Source organism: Eucalyptus grandis, chromosome 6, assembly GCF_016545825.1.
Source record: "Eucalyptus grandis isolate ANBG69807.140 chromosome 6, ASM1654582v1, whole genome shotgun sequence".
Taxonomy (NCBI): Eukaryota; Viridiplantae; Streptophyta; class Magnoliopsida; order Myrtales; family Myrtaceae; genus Eucalyptus; species Eucalyptus grandis.
Window position 1 is genome coordinate 50,396,382 of NC_052617.1, and position 19,323 is coordinate 50,415,704.

The window sequence follows — 19,323 nt, forward strand, 5'->3', positions numbered from 1 at the left end:
TTGTAGGCTTCACACTGAAACCTCCGGTGTCTAGTTTTGTGAGAAAACCAACACTCATCTTTTGCAACCTGTCTCTTACCCCTTGATTGTGATCTGTCACGCTCGCTGAATTTTCCTCTACTTTTACTTCTTCCACGGTTCTCGACTGCGAGTGCCGTTGAAGATGTAAATGCAGAAAAATTATCTCCACCTGAGACTTTCCTTCGCATCGCTTTATCCATGATACTACTCACGGCATTATCAAGAGTTAAATCATCCTTCATGATGCTCGAAATTCCCTACACTGCGGTATTGTAGCTTTCTGGAAGAAAACATAAAAATAATAAAGCTTGAAGCTTCATATCTAAATTTATGCGTTAGGATTCCAATTGACCCGTGACCTGCGTGAAACTAGTAATATGCTCTGCCACAGAACCTCTATCGGATAACTTCATATTAACCATTTCCTTCAACAAAAATACCTGATTTGATGTAGATGGCTTCTCATAAATATTCATTAGAATATCCATGGCCTTTTTTGCAGTTTTTGCTTTCACGATGTGGTACCCTATCTTTTTCGTCAACCCTAGACGAATCGCACCTAATGCCTTTCGATCAAGAATTTTCCATCCGGCTTCTGCTGTCGGATCCACTTACGCCATCTCGGGTTTCTAATCCTCAAGTGGTGCATAGAGATCTTTTTTATAAAGATAATCCTCGATTTGTAGTTTCCACCATCCGAAATCCTCCCCATCGAATTTATCGATTCTGATTTTATCTTCTGCCATCCTATTTGCTTTCGATCGAACGTCACCGAAAAACCTTCGATGTTCTCAATTAGCCAACCCAGGCTCTGATACCGGTTGTTACGAAATCGCACGTCGATTCCAGAAAAATAACGCTTGCAAACAATTCACCAGGCAACATATAATAATAAAATAATAGAATCAGAAGAACACGCCGGAAAATTTGTTATCGAAATTCACCCAAACCTGGGCTACGTCTCCGCGCAGAGGCACTCTGCGAATCCACTAGACTTCGGAAAAAGTTGGAATACAACGATAATCTTTTCTCAAGATCAGGGCACAAAGAGATTGAGAATCCCCATAAAGAAAAGACTCACTTTTTTCTTCTCTCTTTTTCTTGTCTCTCTATTTTCTTTTTAGCGTCTTGACGGCCAGCATCTTGCCATTGCTAATATAAAGATATCACTTTTAACCTAAAAGCAAATCTGATAGAAAAGACAAAAAAGCCCCTAAAAATAAATATTTGGCTTCATCTATAACAATATCGACATCGAAGTTAGAGCAGTTCTAAACCCACAGTGAAATTACGGGGATGAAATCCCGCAAATTCTTATAATCTCTGCACCCATAGAGGAGTTTGTCCAAGTGCTCACCCCCTTCTTTTTTGCCTGAACCCTGGTTATCATGGAAGGACGTCACATGTGAATGGCTTTAATGCAGCTAGTGGTTTCCTTCGGGAGGAAGGAATGGCTGTTTCAGTTTAACTTGAGCTAGTGTTTCAAAATTTTATATTGAGTGGATGCTCGGAGAGGGATTGGTTAGTGCCATCATTTTTCTATTGGGAAGTGATTCATACTTCTAGCATAGGAGTCTAGTTCCGCAGTGAGTGAGCAGGGTCATAGGGCAGTGCCCCACCGACACCAACAACGCTAGAGAGCTTTTATAATGTAAGCATATATTTTATTAGTAGTTTGGGCTAGGGCTCATAAATAACTATCATATATATACTCTTTGACTTATAATTGAAGGATGTAACATAGATGTGCAAGATAGTAATTATAATGGAATCCCCAACTGGATATAGGCCTAGTTTAAGGGTGAACCGGGATAGAATTTTATGTATAAAATTCTTAGTCTAGCTTTTACTATCTATTTTCACTGTGATCATGCAACGAATCCTAATATTTTCAACCCCGTTACTTTGCTTGCTTTCGCGATGTCACATTCTGTTTTCAATCATTGTGCTTTCCTTTGTAACATCCGCATCAGATGCCACCAAAACAAATTGCCTTCCCAATTAGCCTGTTGATTTGTTTGCCAATATTGGTATAGTAAAGCGTTTAGATACCATGTTGTACTTGCAGCCTCTTAGAGAATTATCTCATGTTTTGCTTAGTGATAAAGTTGAGATTATAGATTTTAGAGGTTAATTTTTCTTAGTTTTGTACCTTATATTTACCCCCAAAAAAAAGGAAAAAAAAAAACAAATTGCCTTCCTTTCTTCTTTCTCGCTTCTCGGTCATGGGGCAAATGAAGACAGAACGAAATCCGGCTCGTTGACCGCCTCCCCACAAGTGGAGACGATTCCTCAATTCACGATTCCTCGATTCCTCATTTTATGTTCACTAAATAAGTATCCTTTTTTTTTTCTTTTGTGTGCGCGTGCTAAAGAATAAATGAGCAAGCCTCGCAAGAATGGGATGGGACTTATTTACAGCTTCCATGTAAAATTGAAGGGGAAAATAACAGTTCCCAACAATAACCATGGAGTCATATTTTTATTTTCACCCTACATTAAGGCCGGCAGTGTAAAAACCAATTACTTTGGTTGCGTTTGGTTCAATATTTGAGAATATCCAAAAACTGCTCAGCAACAGTCGGACAAGTGGGGAATGTTGAGGTGAACCAGAAAAAGTTGGGTAGAGCCAGATCGAAATATTGGCTAGGTAAGCGTCCTATAGTAAGAGGAGTGGTTATGAACCCTGTAAACCATCCTCATGAGGGTGGTGAAGGGAGAGCCCCAATTGGTAGAAAAAAACCCACAACCCCTTGGCGTTATCCTACACTTTGGAGAAGAAGTAGAAAAAGGAAGAAATATAGTCATAATTTGATTCTTCGTTGCCGTAGTAAATAGGGAGAAAATCTAATTTCTTTCTTTTTATTTACAAAAAAATAGGAGTAATTAATTGTGACACGTTCACTAAAAAAAATAAATCCTTTTGTAGCGAATCATTTATTAAGAAAAATTGTGAAGCTTAACACAAAGGGATATTAAATGAATGGAATTGTGATATGGATGGAATATAATGAAATAGAGCCACTTTGAGGTTCCCTATGAAATGAGGCATGTAACGAAGTCACTACGAAGAAGTTCCGGGAGTTATGAAGGAAACTTCGAGTTCATATTGATTATGAGTTGAGAACGAGAATTGAACTCTATGAGATCAATTGAAACCTCGAGCTTTAGGACGGAGTTATGTAATAAAAAGATCCACTTGTCATATAAGGATTGTATTGAAAGATAAATCTTTCTATGAAGAAGAACATTTCTTTTAAATCCAATGGTGTTTTTCGTAGCAATCCAAGGGGTTGGTTTACTTTTGGACATGCTTCGTTTGCTCTGCTCTTCTTCTTCAGACACATTTGGCATGGTGCTAGAACCTTGTTCAGAGATGTTTTTGCTGGTATTGACCCCGATTTGGATGTTCAAGTGGAATTTGGAGCATTCCAAAAACTTGGAGATCCAACTACAAGAAAAGTATTTTGGTTTCACTAATGACTATTATTTTAGATACGTCTTGGTATGGGATTATCCGGACGACAAAGTCAAACCAAATTATCAAGCAAGATTTGATAGGTCATAGTCAACAAATTGGAATTCATTTATCAAAAAATAAGAAATTGTATTGAGAATTATCTACAAAAAAGAAATGAGAATATCCTTTGGTGTGGAGGGAATTGCACACATAGTCGAAAAAAAAATGCGGATATAGTCGAATGGTAAAATTTCTCTTTGCCAAGGAGAAGACGACGGTTCGATTCCCGCTATCCACCCAAGTTAAAGTATTGTAGTTAATGATATAAGGGATTCGATATAATTGACTATGATAATATAGTGAATGGTCCCCAACAAAAAAAAATGGGGTAATAATAAAAAGTAGTAAAAAGTAGTAGGAAGGTGGATAGCCATTCCACCCATTTCGTCGAGATAAACAAGACGTATTCGATCATAACTCGTTCCTGCCAAGAAAAAAAGAGCAGCGCCGATAAATCCATGAGAGATTCTCTTTTCTCCCTATGGACTTTAAGGTGTATGAAGTTTCATATTTGATTCTTTAAGCAGGGCCGATAGAGACTCCATTTAACTTAGGTTAATCTCGACAAAAAGTAGACCTATGTCAAGATAACCCTTCTTTGAAACACTTTGGTAGTGCTCCTAAGTCGAAACCAAAATAATGAATCAGAGCACATGGAGCCATCTCCTTTTTGGCAAGAAAAAAGATGGCAGACTAATTAATATTTCGATTAAGAATGCTGGTTTTAAGAATGAGTGATTGCCCTTCTCCGACCCTTACTGCTCAACCTAAGAGCAGATAGCTAATGCGTTCCACTTATTGAACAAGATTCTATGGTCAGTCAAAGAAATTTTTTTGTCTTGGTCCCAATTCAAAATTAAACAAGTCTGAACTAATTGAATACTTGTATCAGAAATTCCCAATTCAATTTCGTGGGATCTTTCATTCACATTTTTTTCCACCAAGATTATTTTATAAAACTCTTGGACCATTCTCAAATATCAAAAAACAGAATGTGATATGATGAGATAGAATGCAATAGAAACAAAGACACAATGAACGAATGGGCTACCTCCTCTTAACAATCAACGAACCCTTTCAAAGCCCAAACTAATGTCTCTTTCTCCTTCAAGTTTACCTACTACGGTACTGGAGTGAATATGATCTCCACCAGGCATACATAAGGCTTTTTCTTCTTGATTTTGATTCTCTAATTCAATCAATTTTTTTTTCATTCGAAAATAGAAAAAGATCCCTTTTGTTTTTTCTAGTGATGTTTTTATTTTCACTAACATTTTCATTAAAATTTAAAAGAAGTAGTTGAATTGGTATGATCCACGGTTTCATAATATAAGTATTATAAAATAGCACAAATTTTGGAAAGAACCAAAGGTTTAGATTTGATATGGGATAACTTAGAATTAAATTAGTAAAAAAAGAAAAAAATGTCGGAGGGCAATATGAATGTTTTATCACTAATATTTTATTAGCTAGTTTAATTTACCATTATATCATCTATATAAAAATTCAAAATATAATCTAATGAAATAGAATAAATAGAATCAAACTAAATCGAAATACTAAATAGAATATAGATTAATTGGATTAGAATCTTATTCTACATTCTAGAAAATAGAAATTATAATCGTTAGAATAGTCATTTTTAATTTAACTACTAATTCAAATTAAAATAGAATATGTATTTCTAACTAGTATTAATAGTTATTAGTTATATAATAAATAATATTTATATAAATTAATTAATATTTTTATATAAAAGTAATTAAATTAATATATAAAATTAATTAATATTTTTATATAGTTTATAGAATTCTAAATAATTAGAATAATGTTCTATTTTTAAATTAATGAACTGATTTCTTATAGATAAATGATTTGTTATAGCTATTAAAATTATGAAAATAAGAAGGATTCACATATTTATGTATCACCATTACGTTTAAATAATAAACAAGAGATATCTTATAATTACAACAAGATTTATAAAAAAAAAAAAGGTAAATTAATTAATATGCCAGGAGGTATTATCCCTATTAATGTAGAAGATGATGATATTCTAAATCTAGATAAATTTACAGATAGAAAATATTTTGATTGGAGAATTTTCGATTTTTTCCTTCGAAATAAAGTCAATATTGAGTCCTAGATTGATATCGATACCAATGGTAATAAAAATACTAAGAATGGGGTTAATAATTATCAAATAATTGATAAAATGGATCAAAAGGTCTTTTTTTCTTAAAATTTCTTAAAATGGAGGAATTACCGCATCCGACAAAAAAAAAAAATCTTTTTGATTGGATGGCAATGAATGAAGAAATCCTAAGTCATCCCACTTTGTTTTCTGTTATCATATCCATTTATCTTCAAAAATATTTGAAAACTATTCATATATAAAATATAAATTCTTTATTTTGATCCATTACCAAATATCAATCTATTCCTTTGTTTTGTACTTGTTATATTATAGTCAATTGAACATGTTGAATTCTTGTTCATATTGAAATGAATCTAAATTAATAAGGAGCTGGTCAATGATACTCAAACATGTACTTATTTTGAGTGCCTATTTATTTTCTATTGGTATCTATGGATTGATCACGAGTTGAGATATGGCCCTTATGTGTCTTGAACTTATCCTCAATGCGGTTAATATAAATTTTGTAACATTTTTAGATTTTTTTGATAGTCAACAATTAAAAGGAGATTCTTACCCAAAAAAAAAAAACAATTAAAATGAGATATTTTCTCCATTTTTGTTATAGCTATTGCAGCCGCCGAAGTAGCTATTGGGTTAACTATTGTTTCGTCGATTTATCGTAATAGAAAATCAACTTGTATCAATCAATCGAATTTGTTGAATAAATGAATAAATAAGTAGTATTAATTAATTATATATTATTAATGATATAAATTAGAATATTCATGAATTCAAATTAGTATGTATTATACGTAGGTTTGAGAAAAACATAAAAAATCAAAGTATCTTGGGCCAATCTCATGACTTGATCCGGAATTAGATTGATTAGAAAAATTATGGTAAAATCCATTGATTCATCTAGTGTCTAAATATATTATCCATTTACAAGTTTACTAGATCGAAAATTGATGATAGTCAAAAACTTATAGATCTGATGTCACATTCAGTAAAGATTTATAATATATGGATAGGATGTACTCAATGTGTGCGAGCCTGCCCAACAAATGTATTAGAAATGATACCATGGGATGGATGTAAAGCTAAGCAAATTGCTTTTGCTCCAAGAACAAAGGACTGTGTCGGTTGTAAAAATGTGAATCCCCTATCCAATGTATTTTTTGAGCGTTCGAGTTTATTTATGGCATGAAACAACTCGAAGCATGGATCTAGCGTATTAATACGTTCCAAAAAAAACCACGTAAATACATTTTTAATACAATTGATATTTTTTTACCGACAAAAACCCGTGCTTGAAAATAGATAATATATTATTCTTTTTTTCTTTATCGAGTATGGGTTTTTTTTTTGTCCACGTGTATCTTGTCTTTACCACGAATTATTTTCCTTGGTTAACAATAATTGTACTTTTGCCGATATTCGCAAATTCTTTAATTTTCTTTCTACCTCATTGAGGAAATAAGGTAATACGGTGGTATACTATATGCATATGCACTTTAGAGCTCATTTTAACTACCTATACATTCTGTTATCATTTCCAATTGAAAGATCCATTAACCCTATTATCAGAAAATTATAAATGGATTAATTTTTTTTTTTTTTTACTAGAGAATGGGAATATATGGACTTTCTATAGGACCTATTTTACTGACGGGATTTATCACCACTTTAGCTACTTTAGCGGCTCGGCCAATTACTCGAGATTCCTGATTATTCCATTTCCTGATGTTAGCAATGTATAGCGGTCAAATGGGATCATTTACTTCTAAATAATTTAAGTGAATAAATTAATAAATAATATTTAAGAACCATAGCATTTTGTGATTCATTGGTAAATGCACTTTGATTCTCGATTAACCAATAATGTGGGACCATTAATATGGTTAGAGCTAAATCATTTGAAGTTTAAACGTAGCATGGTATTCTTTCTACTACTATGTTAATTTGATACATAAGGGTTTCAAAACAAATAATTGAAATTTTTCTTCAATAAAGAAACTCATGTCGATGAAATTATTTGAAACCTTTATTGGAAAAAAGGTCACACTCTTTTTTTTTTTTTTTTTATCTTAGCCAGTGCTGAATTGATGACCTATGTAATATATAATGTATAAAGTAAGTAGAATCCTTTGGATTTTTAGAAAAGAAAAAAAAAAGAAAAAAGAAACAACTTTGCTGACAATTCCATATTTATCATTATTCTGCATGTATACAACCTACATGGACGAATTCGTTAGGTCGAATAATTGAATAGCATAGGCAGAAATAATTTAAAAGGAAAAGTTCATACCATTTTTTATTTATATATATTTTTAGAATTATTTTCTTTTTTTTTCTATATATAATTATATATTTATTTTTATTATTACTATTTTTTAATTAAATAAATAGTAATATAAAATATTTATTGGGGGTAGATATTATATAAATTAAATGGGCCAAGCAGGAATTTTAGGAAAAAAAGATCTTCTAGATCTCTTTCCTTTTTTCTTTTTTTTTGTACAATTCCCTAAAATTGAAATATCATAATCTTTTCTCCTAAATCTGTAGATCGTATATACCTTATTTGTCTATTTTTATCTTGCCTAAGTAGATTATCTTGAGTTACACATACATTACCTTGGGCTAAACTAAAAAAACGACTATTTTGAAAACTAGTCCATGATGACCCTCCATGGATTCACCTATATAAGCCGCGGCTAAAGTTGCAAAAATAAGAGCTTGAATACCACTTGTAAATAATCCAAGGAACATGATAGGTATAGGAACCACTAAGTGATAAAGGTTTTGTGAAATCTTCTAAGATGTTAATGGGTAAAAGGATCGGAATTGGTTGAATGTATTTACTGAAATAACTTAATCCTTTTTTGGTAAGATCTACATAGAAATATGCTACTGACATGAGTAAAGCTAAAGCTACGGTAGTATTTATATCATTTGTGGGTGCGGCTAACTCCCCATGAGATAATTCTATGATTTTCCATGGTAAAAGAGCCCCTAACCAATTCGAAACAAAAATAAATAGGGAAAATTTCAAATAAGGACTCAAAGTGCCATCATTTTTTCAAAAGAGGACCTGAAGTGAAGTTTGTCTCAAATAAAGACCCAAAGTGCCATCCTTTTCTCAAAATAAGACCTGAAGTGAAGTTTGTCTCAAAGAAGGACCTCACTCGCCAGCCAGTGAATAGATGCATCTTCAATGTATATTTCGGTGGCCTGATTAAGGTATTTTCGTCCATTTTTTTTTTTCATTTTTGGTTGCCCTGTTCATCGTCTTCTTCGTCCCATGTTCACTTCTTCTTGCCCAGATCAAGAACACCGGACTTGGGGAAAGGCCAGCGAGCGCCGGCCGGCGGTAAGGGACGGTGGGGGCTCGCCCACCTCACTGGCCACTAATAAGAGCCGACGAGGGCTTGCAAGCCCTCACCCGCAGCCAGCGAGGGCTCGACGGCCCTCGCTAGCCACAACCAAGGCCACCCTCGCTAAATGGGCGAGGGTTGGCCTATAAGCCCTCGCCTACTGGGCCGATGATGGGTGTCCAACCCTCGCCGACCCTCACCAACGGCCAGCGCTCGCTAGCCCTTCTCAAGTCCGATGTTCTTGAGAAGAAGACGAACAGGGGACAAAGAAGATGATGAACAGTGCCACCATTGACCCAAAATAATAATAATAATAAAGAACAAGACAACTAAAATTTTTTTAAAAAATTGACAAAAATATCCTTGATTAGGCTATCAGAATATGTATCGGAGATGCATTTATTCACCAGGCGGCAAATGAGATCCTTCTTTGAGACTAAATGATCACTTTGGGTCTTTATTTGAGACAGACTCCACTCCAGGTCCTCTTTTGAGACAATGAAGGCACTTTGGGTCCTTATCTGAGACAAACTTCACTTTAGTCATCTTTTGAGAAAATGATGGCACTTTGTAGGTCCTTATTTGAAATTTTCCCAAATAAATAGGAACATAGCTCCAATAAAAGGAACCCATGGACCATATTCTTCTCCAATATGAGTTTTGCTAACGTCTCGAATGAATTCAAGGACATATTCAAAGAAATTCTGACTGTCATTTGAATTGATTTGTGGATTCCGAACAACTATACTAGCGGAACCTAATAAGATAGCAATTACAACCCAAGAAGTAATAAGGACTTGCCCATGGACTTGAAAACCTCCTATTTTCCAATATAAATGTTGGCCTATTTTCACATCCGATATATTGAATAACCATTTTAGTGTGTTGGTGGAACATGATAAAACATTCATATTGCCCTATGACAGAAATAGAACTTTAAAGGGTATTATTTTGATTAAACCATCTCTTTATTGACTTGCTTAGTTGAATTTTCTATTTTGGATACGAACTAATCACATAATATCCATAGTAATTTGGATCTCTTTTATACGATTCAAGAATAGTAACTGTTCTAGAAATTTTTGAAGTTCAAAAAATAATTTATTTATCTTATTATTAATCAAGGATTTCGTATATAGCTAGAACGACCCTCACAAATTGCAAATTCTAATTTGTTAAGAATTAATCGAATTGAAGCTATAGCGTCATCATTTGGTGGAATCGAAATATCTACAAGATTTGGGTCACAATTTGTATCGATTAAACGAATTGTTGGGATTCCCAAATTCACTGAATGGGGATTCTTATTTTCCTTACCGGTACAATTATCTGTCATATCATAATAAATAAATAAAATCACAAAAAAAGGTTTTTTCTTAAACAAGATGTTCAGTTCAGGCCAATATCGAATTAGTTTCTAATTCCTAAATAAAATTCATTACAGGACAAAAAACCAACCTAGGGCCTAAGGGTTAATAGAAAGCTCTACAAGTAGTTCCTTAGAGAGTCAATTTCCAATTAGTGGTCATTGAGATTCATGGGCAATGCGAATTAATATGTAAGGATAAATATTACCTCTCCTTTTTCCCTTTCAAAAAAATTGAAATGATTAAAGTTTTTCTATTTGGAATTGTCTCAAGTCTAATTCCTATTACTTTAACTGGATTATTTGTAACTACATATTTACAATACAGACATAGTGATCAGTTGGATCTTTGATTAAATTAATTAACATCTTTTTTTTTAATGGACCTCCTCTCCTCTTTTCTTTAATTGACTAAACGGTATTCCCATAGGAGTTATGGCTTTTCAGTTTATGGGGGGTAGTATGGGATCCGTAGTGGGCGAGAAAATCACCCGTTTGATCAAGTATGCTACCAATAAATTTTTACCACTGATTCTAGTGTGTGCTTCCGGAGGAGCACGTATGCAAGAATGAAGCTTGAGCTTGATGGTAGACTCATCAACGGACTCTCTATCCTCTCTTTTTCAATCGAATTAGTTTATATTAGTTATAGGATAAGAGAACAACGTTCGGTTATTATATTAAGTGGATACGTACCTTCTATGGGAAACAACATATACATAGTGGTTGTCCAAAGAGGAACTATGCATAATAAGATCTTACCTTGGCAAGTCACATATTGCACACTTACTTTACCACTTGTTTTTTATTTTAGTAATCTTATTTATGCTATACTTTGGCTCTATTGACTCATTTCATATCATGGTTTAGGAGTTTAAATAAAATGGTGGGTTTTATTATTTTATTCCTTTTCGAAATCTAAAGAAATTTCTAGAGAACTTCTTGGATCATCTGTTAACTGCTCAATCAATTACTTCTTCGAAATGCTAAAAGAAAATTAATCGATTTTCCTTTGTTAATATACTATATTTCATACCCCCATCAGCCATGGATTTGATTCTTTCGATGGATACAGGGATTCGTATTGAAAGTAATTAGAAATCTAGGAATTCAAAGCGTACTATTAAGAATTGCCTTTCTGATATAGATTAAAGAAAATAGGCAAGAAATTTAAAAAAACAATAAACGCTTTTGTCTCTAGTTTATATAAAAAAAGAAAAAATTGATATTTAATTCAAATAAATGCAGGATTTCAACATAAATAAAGGGGCTGTTCACTTTCACTTGGTGGCCTGGTATCTTGAAACTTCTTTGCTTGCGATTATCAATCTGACTGTAATCTTTTTCTGCCCGCGAGGATCCCACCAGAGTGCCTTCTATTAGACATGAACTAGCTCCATGGGCTCTGATTCATTATTTTGGTTTCGACTCAGGAGCACTACCAACGTGTTTCAAAGAAGGTTTGAATTCTACAATGGAACCCCTCATGAAATTTGTTCTTGAGTCAATCTTTTTAGTCTTTATTGGCTCAAGGCTCTTGATTTTTTTCTATGAATAGATTCATATACTTATGAATGAATCAGTATTGATACTTTATTACACTGGTGACACATGATTAATTTTATGAGTATCTATTCCATAAATTAATTAATATCTACAACTTAATTGATATGGATTGACATATATATTCATTAATAGTATAGATCATGATACATCCTTGTCCATCTAGGTATTTGGAACTATATTCCTTTATTTTATAGATGAGGAAAATTTCTAGAAAGAGTAGAAAAAAGTATCTATACGTAAAATATCTAAATTAGATTATCTTTTCTCTTCTTTTTGATTGCTTTTTTTCATTTCATACCGTGTCTCCTCTCGTTCAAAAGCAAAATATGAATACTTCATACATATTTAGCTACTTATTGCCTTTCATGAAAGAGAGAGGGAAAGGGAAGAGCCCTCTATTTGAGATCTTGTGCCTATGAAGAAAGTGATTTCCTCAATATTTGAGAAAAGCTTTTGAGTAAATGCAAAATACTTAAGCGTAAAGAATTTTCATGAAAAGCAAATACTATTCAATTTTCTTCTTGCTCTTATGCATAACTATTTCCATCCTTTTGATGAGAATTAGTTTTTGACCTTGTCTCTACAATTAGGAGCATCATGTTATTGTCAATTTATGATAATCAAGCGACAAATGTTATTGACTTCTTTTTTCTTCCCCTTTTTGGTATGCAATTGCGAAAATAGGTCACATAAAAGATCTAGACTTTTAAAGTATTTTGGAAAGAAACAAAAAAGAGAGATTCTTTATCCTCGTAGAATTTAGTGTTAATACCCTAAAAATCCCTAAATTAGTACGCATGTGACAAATTTACCTCAAACTAATTTTTTGACCATAAAAAACCACAAACCGGTACACTTGTAACTAGAGGTGGCAAAATGCGTCTTAAACCCATATATGACCCATTAGGTCATAAATGGGTCACTTATTTTTAGACAACTAGTTAAATGTGTTTAAAAATTGAAAGTTTAAGATAAATGGGTCTTAAATGGGTTGAACTTATAACCCATTTTCAACTGAAGCCTCACAATCTCTCTTTCCTCTTTAACTTCATAAAAATATTTTTTTATAAAAATTGAAATTATAATAATTTTTCATATTTCAATTTTCTTCTCTTTTTTTTTCTTTTCTCTTTCCTTTTTTTTTTTTTTTCTTCTTCCCTCATTTGGCGAAACTTGAGCTCGAGCTAGCCGGATTCGGTGAGGTGGAGGCCTCGCTAGACATCGGCGAGGCTCAAGCTCGTCGGTGTGGGGCGAGGCTCAAGCTTGCCGGCGTCGAGTGAGCCCAAGTGAGCGGGAGGCTCGCCCGTGGCCGATCGCCGGCCATCGTCGTGGCCGACGGTCGGTTGGAGAAGAAGAAAAAGAAAAATAAAAAGAAAATTTATATTCTTAAAAAATAAAAATAAAAATAATTAAAAATTCGATTTTTTTAAAATAAAAAAAAAAATTAAAATTCGATTTTTAAAAAATAAATTATAAAAATTGTCCATTAAATTTGTATTACATAAAATTATTTTAGCGATACCATTTTTAAAAATAAAATAATAAGAAATAAGTTTTCTTAGGTTTAGTTAAATGAGTAAGATATAGGTCGAGTATAGGTTGGGCCGGTATGGATAAAAAAAAAAATTGTATTATAATAAATAGGTCATAAATGGGTTAAATGGGTTGATTTGCATCGGACCATTTATGATCTGATCCAGACTCAACCCGACCCACCCGTTTAACAAGTCTATCCGTAACAAATTTAACCCGACTGATTATAAAAAAACTCTAAATTGGTACAGTTGTGACAAATTTACCCCAAAATAATTTATTCGACCGCTAAAAACCCCAAGCTAGTATATTTATGACAAATATACCCTCCGTTAAATTAGATTAACACCACGAAAAATCACAAAAATTGTATAACCATAAGAAACGAAGAATAAAATCCCAAACTAATACGCCAGTCAACTATCATGTGTCATTTAATTTAGTGATTTAATAGTAAAATTTATCGAAAACTAGTAGAGGTTAAGTTTATTACAAGTATACCAATTTGGAGTAAATTTGTCAAATATGTATCGGTTTGGGGTTTTTGGTGGTTAAAAAATTAGTTTTTGATAAATTTGTCACATGTGTACTGGTTTGGAGTTTTTCAGGGTATTAACCCTAGAATTTAACACTAACGTCTCTTTTTCTCACTCCCCAAAAAAGCAAGGGGAGAATAAAGGGAAAAATGACTCAGTAATCTGATTCGCACCTTGTAAATGGCACTTTGATTTCCTTTTGATTTCGTGTTCCTCGCAGTATTTTCAATTAATCGATGTATTGTTCCCTTTATTTCTTTTAATCTCCAATCCTTACACTTTGCTATTCAAGCAATTTATCTTTCTTGTCATTTAGGTCGATTTGGCAACATCCATTTCATGCCTTGTTCTCCAGGCTCACATGCCTTACACGTACATGCACCAGTCGATCCATCTTTGAAAACTTTATTTTGTGCAATGTGGTTGAACTCGAACTAGGGAACAAAGTTTTGTGTTTTTAATTTTTTTTTTTTTTGATCACTTGACTATCAGATTTACCTAGGTCAATTTAGCACCGACTAATATGTAACTGATTATCCTATCGTGTATAATAACATTATCAACAATAAAACTTTAAGGTTTATAAACAATGTAATTTCATCATTACATACAAAATTGCATCTTTAATCATAAATAGCAGTAATTGAGATTATTAATAATTATTTTAGTTATTCTATTGTGAAGAAAACATAAGAAAAATTCCAAATAAGAGCCTTGAGTGGTTTTATTTTCTTAAATAAGGACCTGAAATTGACATTATTTCAAACAAGGGCCCGAAATGCCCTCATTTTCTTATATAAAGGTCTGAAGTGGATATTGTTTCATATAAGAGCCTAAAGTGGTCATATCAGCCTCAAATAAGGATCAAAATTCACCAGCTATGATGGGTAATTTCATCTTTTTAGATTTTTTCTTTTTCTTTTTCTATTTTTCGTAAAAAAAACTAAATAAAACTAAAACTTAAAAAAAAAAAGTGAAACACATAGGCGAGATGCCGTCGCCCCATCCCATTGGGGCGGCAATGATGGTCGACGGGGTTGTCCGTGCCTAGACAAGGATCGGCGACCTCGACCAACCGAGGTAAAGGCTTGCTTGCCCTCTCCAAGGACGGAAGAGGGCGGCAACCCTCTCCCAGATCTGGGCAAGGGTTGCTGGCCCTCACGCCAGCCTGATGGCGCTTGCCTAGGGCTCTCAAACTTGGTTGCCTAGGCTTAGGGGTGCTGGGCGAGGGCCGGCGAACATTGCCCAGATTTGGGAGAGGGTTCACGCCCTCTCCCATCCTAGCCCTCACCTCTAGTTAACAGGGGTTGCGGCGACCACGCCAAAGAATTGTTGCTACCCCACCGATGATGGGGTGACGGCCACAGCCTCCCACCGTGTGTTCCCCTTCTCTCTCTAATTTTTTTAATTTTTCTTTTTTAAGTTTTAATATAATTAAATTTATATTTATATTGTGTTTGGACAAAAATGCCCCCGATCGGTTAGAATTTTTTACCGATCGGCGAGTCGATAGATCGGTAAAGATTAAGCCCTTATTTGAAACAGTCATAACCACTCCATGCCCTTCTTTTAGATTGATATAGCTACTTTAGGCTCTTATTTGAAACAAAGTCCTCTTTATGTCCTTATTTAAGAAAATGAGAGCACATTGGGCCCTTATTTGGAATTTTCCTAAAAAAAATATTTGTACATGAAATTTGCGATAATTGTGTATTACATTTGTTTAAGTTATTAAAAGAATTTCAACTATTGTACTGTGAACAATATGAGAATTAGTATTATACAAAGTGTAAAATATAATATATTATTAATAAGAATAATAACAGTAAGAAATTATTCAAATATTATGATTAAGAATAATATTAACCACAGTTGTATAATATCAAACTAATCATTCTATTATTACATCATTAATACTATTTTAATGATTAATATGCATAATTTTTAACATGAGAGAGAGAGATGGTACTTGGGAAAAGCGATAACTGTTTTGATTATATAGCTATTACATAGGGTCATGTAATAACTATTACATAGAAACTATGAAAATGATTACAATGTATAAGCACAATCTGTAATGAGCAATAAATTTGTGATTGGTCTGTAATTTGATAATCACTAATACAAATCAAACGTGTTAAAAGTTACATGACAAGATGAAAGACTAATTTTTGCCTTGATGGGAGCTTATTATTATCATCATCATTATAATGGCTTAAGTCTTAATGAGTTTCTAGTTGATGGTTATTTATGTCTCTTTTCATAAACCATCATGGAGAAGCTTAAACTTTCATATAGACATTAAGACATCTGAAGTGCCAAAACTTGGCACAAAATGACACTTAAGTGGCAAAGGTTAGGAAAGTGACACTTAAATGCCAAAATCGGAGCAAAATGGATCAGTCGAGTGCCAACAATGAGAAAATCCAACCAAAACGCTAACGTTACGATTTTCCGCGAACCAAGTGCAAAACGACATCATTTTCGCACACCGATGTGGGTAAATAATTAATATAAAAATTAATTAAATTAATTAAAAAAAAGGAGGAAGAAGGCGGCGGGTGGGGCCGAGGGCTCGCCCTCGCCGTTGCCGCCTCCCGCCGTAGTCGAAAAGGCGAGGACTAGGGCTTGGCGACCTCGGCCAACCCTCCCCGCCTTTCCGGCGACGGTGGGGCGGCGACGGCGAGAGCCGAGCCCTCGGCCCGCCTACTTTCATCCTCCTCTTTTTTTTTTTTTTTTTTTTAAATTATTTTTAATTTAATTTAATTAATTTTTATATTAAAATTCGAATTGTACCAAAAGAACGTCATTTTTGTGTGTCTTTGCTGAGTCAACCTTTCAAATAAGCCATATAAGTGAGAAAATTAATAAAAAATTACCACGTAAAATTTCCGATAGGATTCGCCAAATGTGGCACTCAAGTATTCCATTTTTCATAAAAAGTGATACTTAAATGTCACTTTTCTAATTTTGACATTTAAATGTCCCTCGTGCGAATTTTTGGCACTTGAGATGTTCTTTTACCTATATAAATGATATATACCTTTCTTTCGGAAAGGCTTTAATGGGCACTACAAACAATGGAGATCAATGGTACTATGTGTGTCGCCGAAAGTGGGGCATATATTCTCTTTCTCTCTTTTAATTTGTAATAATTTATTATGAGATTTTTTAAAATTAAAAAAAAAAAAAAAACGGTTATTTTCGTACTATATACCATCCCATCCCTCATTCCTCCTTGTACGTCTCTTTGCGACCCCTAATGCACGACTCTCATTTTTTTCTTCTCGGTTTCCCATATCCAGCTTGCTCTTTTCTCGATCTCTCAGCTTCTTTACATCTTGTGGGGGGGCATAAATGCCTTCATGGTTGTTTCCTTTATGGTTGTCCCAACTCTTCGACAACCATTGTTGTCCCAATAGCGAGGGGACAGTATTGACAACGAGTATCCACATAATCACATCAGTGATCGGTGTTGGAGTCCTGTCCTTGGCTTGGGCCACCGCACAGCTCGGCTGGATTGCTGGCCCTATCACCATGCTCCTGTTCGCCCTTGTCACTTGCTACACCTCCCGAATCCTCGCCGCCTGTTTCGGCCCTGAAGACCACACCTACATGGATGTCGTCACTGCCAATCTTGGTACGCTAAACTGTATTGGTGTTCAATTTTAAATTCATATACTAATGTCTCTGTGATGACCAATCAAGGTGCGTTGGGCGCTAAATCTTCTCTTTGAATAAATTCTCCAGGTGGGTTCAGAGTCAACCTTTGTGGGCTGGTTCAGTCCGTGACCGTCTTTGGGATTGCCGTCAGTTACACCATTGCATCTTCCATCCGCCTGGCGTGAGTATATTTTCAGTGAAAATTCTTGCGATTGTTTTTTCACCTGTGTCGAAAGTTATGCAAGTAGGATTGAATTTGTTGGCTCCTGAGGTCATTGCAGGAATATCCAGAGGTCCGTTTGCTTACACAAGAACGGTGTTGAATACCCGTGCCCCATCAACAGCAATCATTACAAGATTGCATTCGGCATCGTTGAAATCATCCTCTCTCAGATCCTCCCTTCAGATCAGCTGGGATGGATATCTATTGTGGCCGCTGTCATGTTCCCTTGCTACTCCATCATTGAAGTTGCCCTTGGTATTACCAAAATTAAAGGTACTTGAATTATTTTCTTGCTAAACTGCTATAATTATCTTTCTGAACTATCTCCATCGGTGATAGAACCTGTAGTCTCATTTGGTCTTCTGTTCTGTTTCGTTAAATCTTCAGCGACGCGGAAAATCAGGGGAAGTCTCACTGGAATCAGCACCAGCACCGTGACCCCAACACAGAAGCTATGGGGGTGGCTTCAGGCACTTGGTGTCATGGCCTTTGCTTATGAATACTTCCTCGTCTTCCCTGAAATTCTGGTGAATAAGTCAATGTCCTCTCACATGCATGACAGAAGAAAGTACCACTGATGGTTAATAATGTAATGAAATTAAAATCGTGATATGATAAGTTTGTATATGCTCCAGGGCACGATCCAGTCCACTGCATCCAGGACGATGAAGAAGGCGAGTCTAGTCAGCATACCAGTCGCAACCCTGGTCTACATGTTATCCGGGTGCATAGGCTTCGCCGTCTCTGGCAACATGGTGCCAAGAAACCTCCTCACTGAGTTTGGCTTCTACGATCCATATTGGTTGGCCAGCATCGCCGACGGCACTCTCGTGATCCACCTCATCGGCGCGTTCCAAGTTTATTGTCAACCCCTATTCACCTTCGTCGAGAATAAGGTGAAGACGGTATTTGGGCTCGGCCCATACAAGCTCTTCTTCTTCAAGTTGGTCTGGAGGACAGTCTTTGTGATTGCGTCCACCCTGACCTCCCTGCTCCTCCCATTCTTCATCGACATTATCGGGCTGCTCGGAGCGCTGAATCTTTGGCTCCTCACGGTCTATTTCCCGGTTCAGATGTACATTAAGAAGGAGAATATACTCAACCGGAGCACCAAATGGGTGCTCCTCCAGATTCTAAGTGTGGTTTGCTTTATCGTCTCAGTCGCTGCCGCCGCTGGCTCTATTGCTGGATTTGTTCACGACCTCAAGTCCTACAAGCCCTTCACTTCGGGCTTTTAAATGTCATGCTACTAATGTTCACGACAAGGTTAACTATGTTATTGAGTTTGCTGTGTGAGTAATGCCAGGTTAAGATTTCAGTTTCACCGTGTGATGTATTCAGGGAACGGGAAGGGCATCTTTTTTTTTTCTTTTTTCTT

General features: G+C 34.9%; 1 protein-coding gene across 1 annotated transcript in view; it reads left to right on the plus strand.

The window, feature by feature from the left end:
- Positions 1–19,323, plus strand: part of LOC104452202 (amino acid permease 3) — an 80,002-nt gene extending 60,679 nt beyond the window's left edge. Inside the window, exons 4-5 of the mRNA XM_039314211.1 lie at positions 18,333–18,472; positions 18,581–19,323. Of these exons, the coding sequence (XP_039170145.1) occupies positions 18,333–18,472; positions 18,581–19,183 (743 nt within the window). The 3' untranslated portion in view covers positions 19,184–19,323. The remainder of the gene's footprint in view (positions 1–18,332; positions 18,473–18,580) is intronic.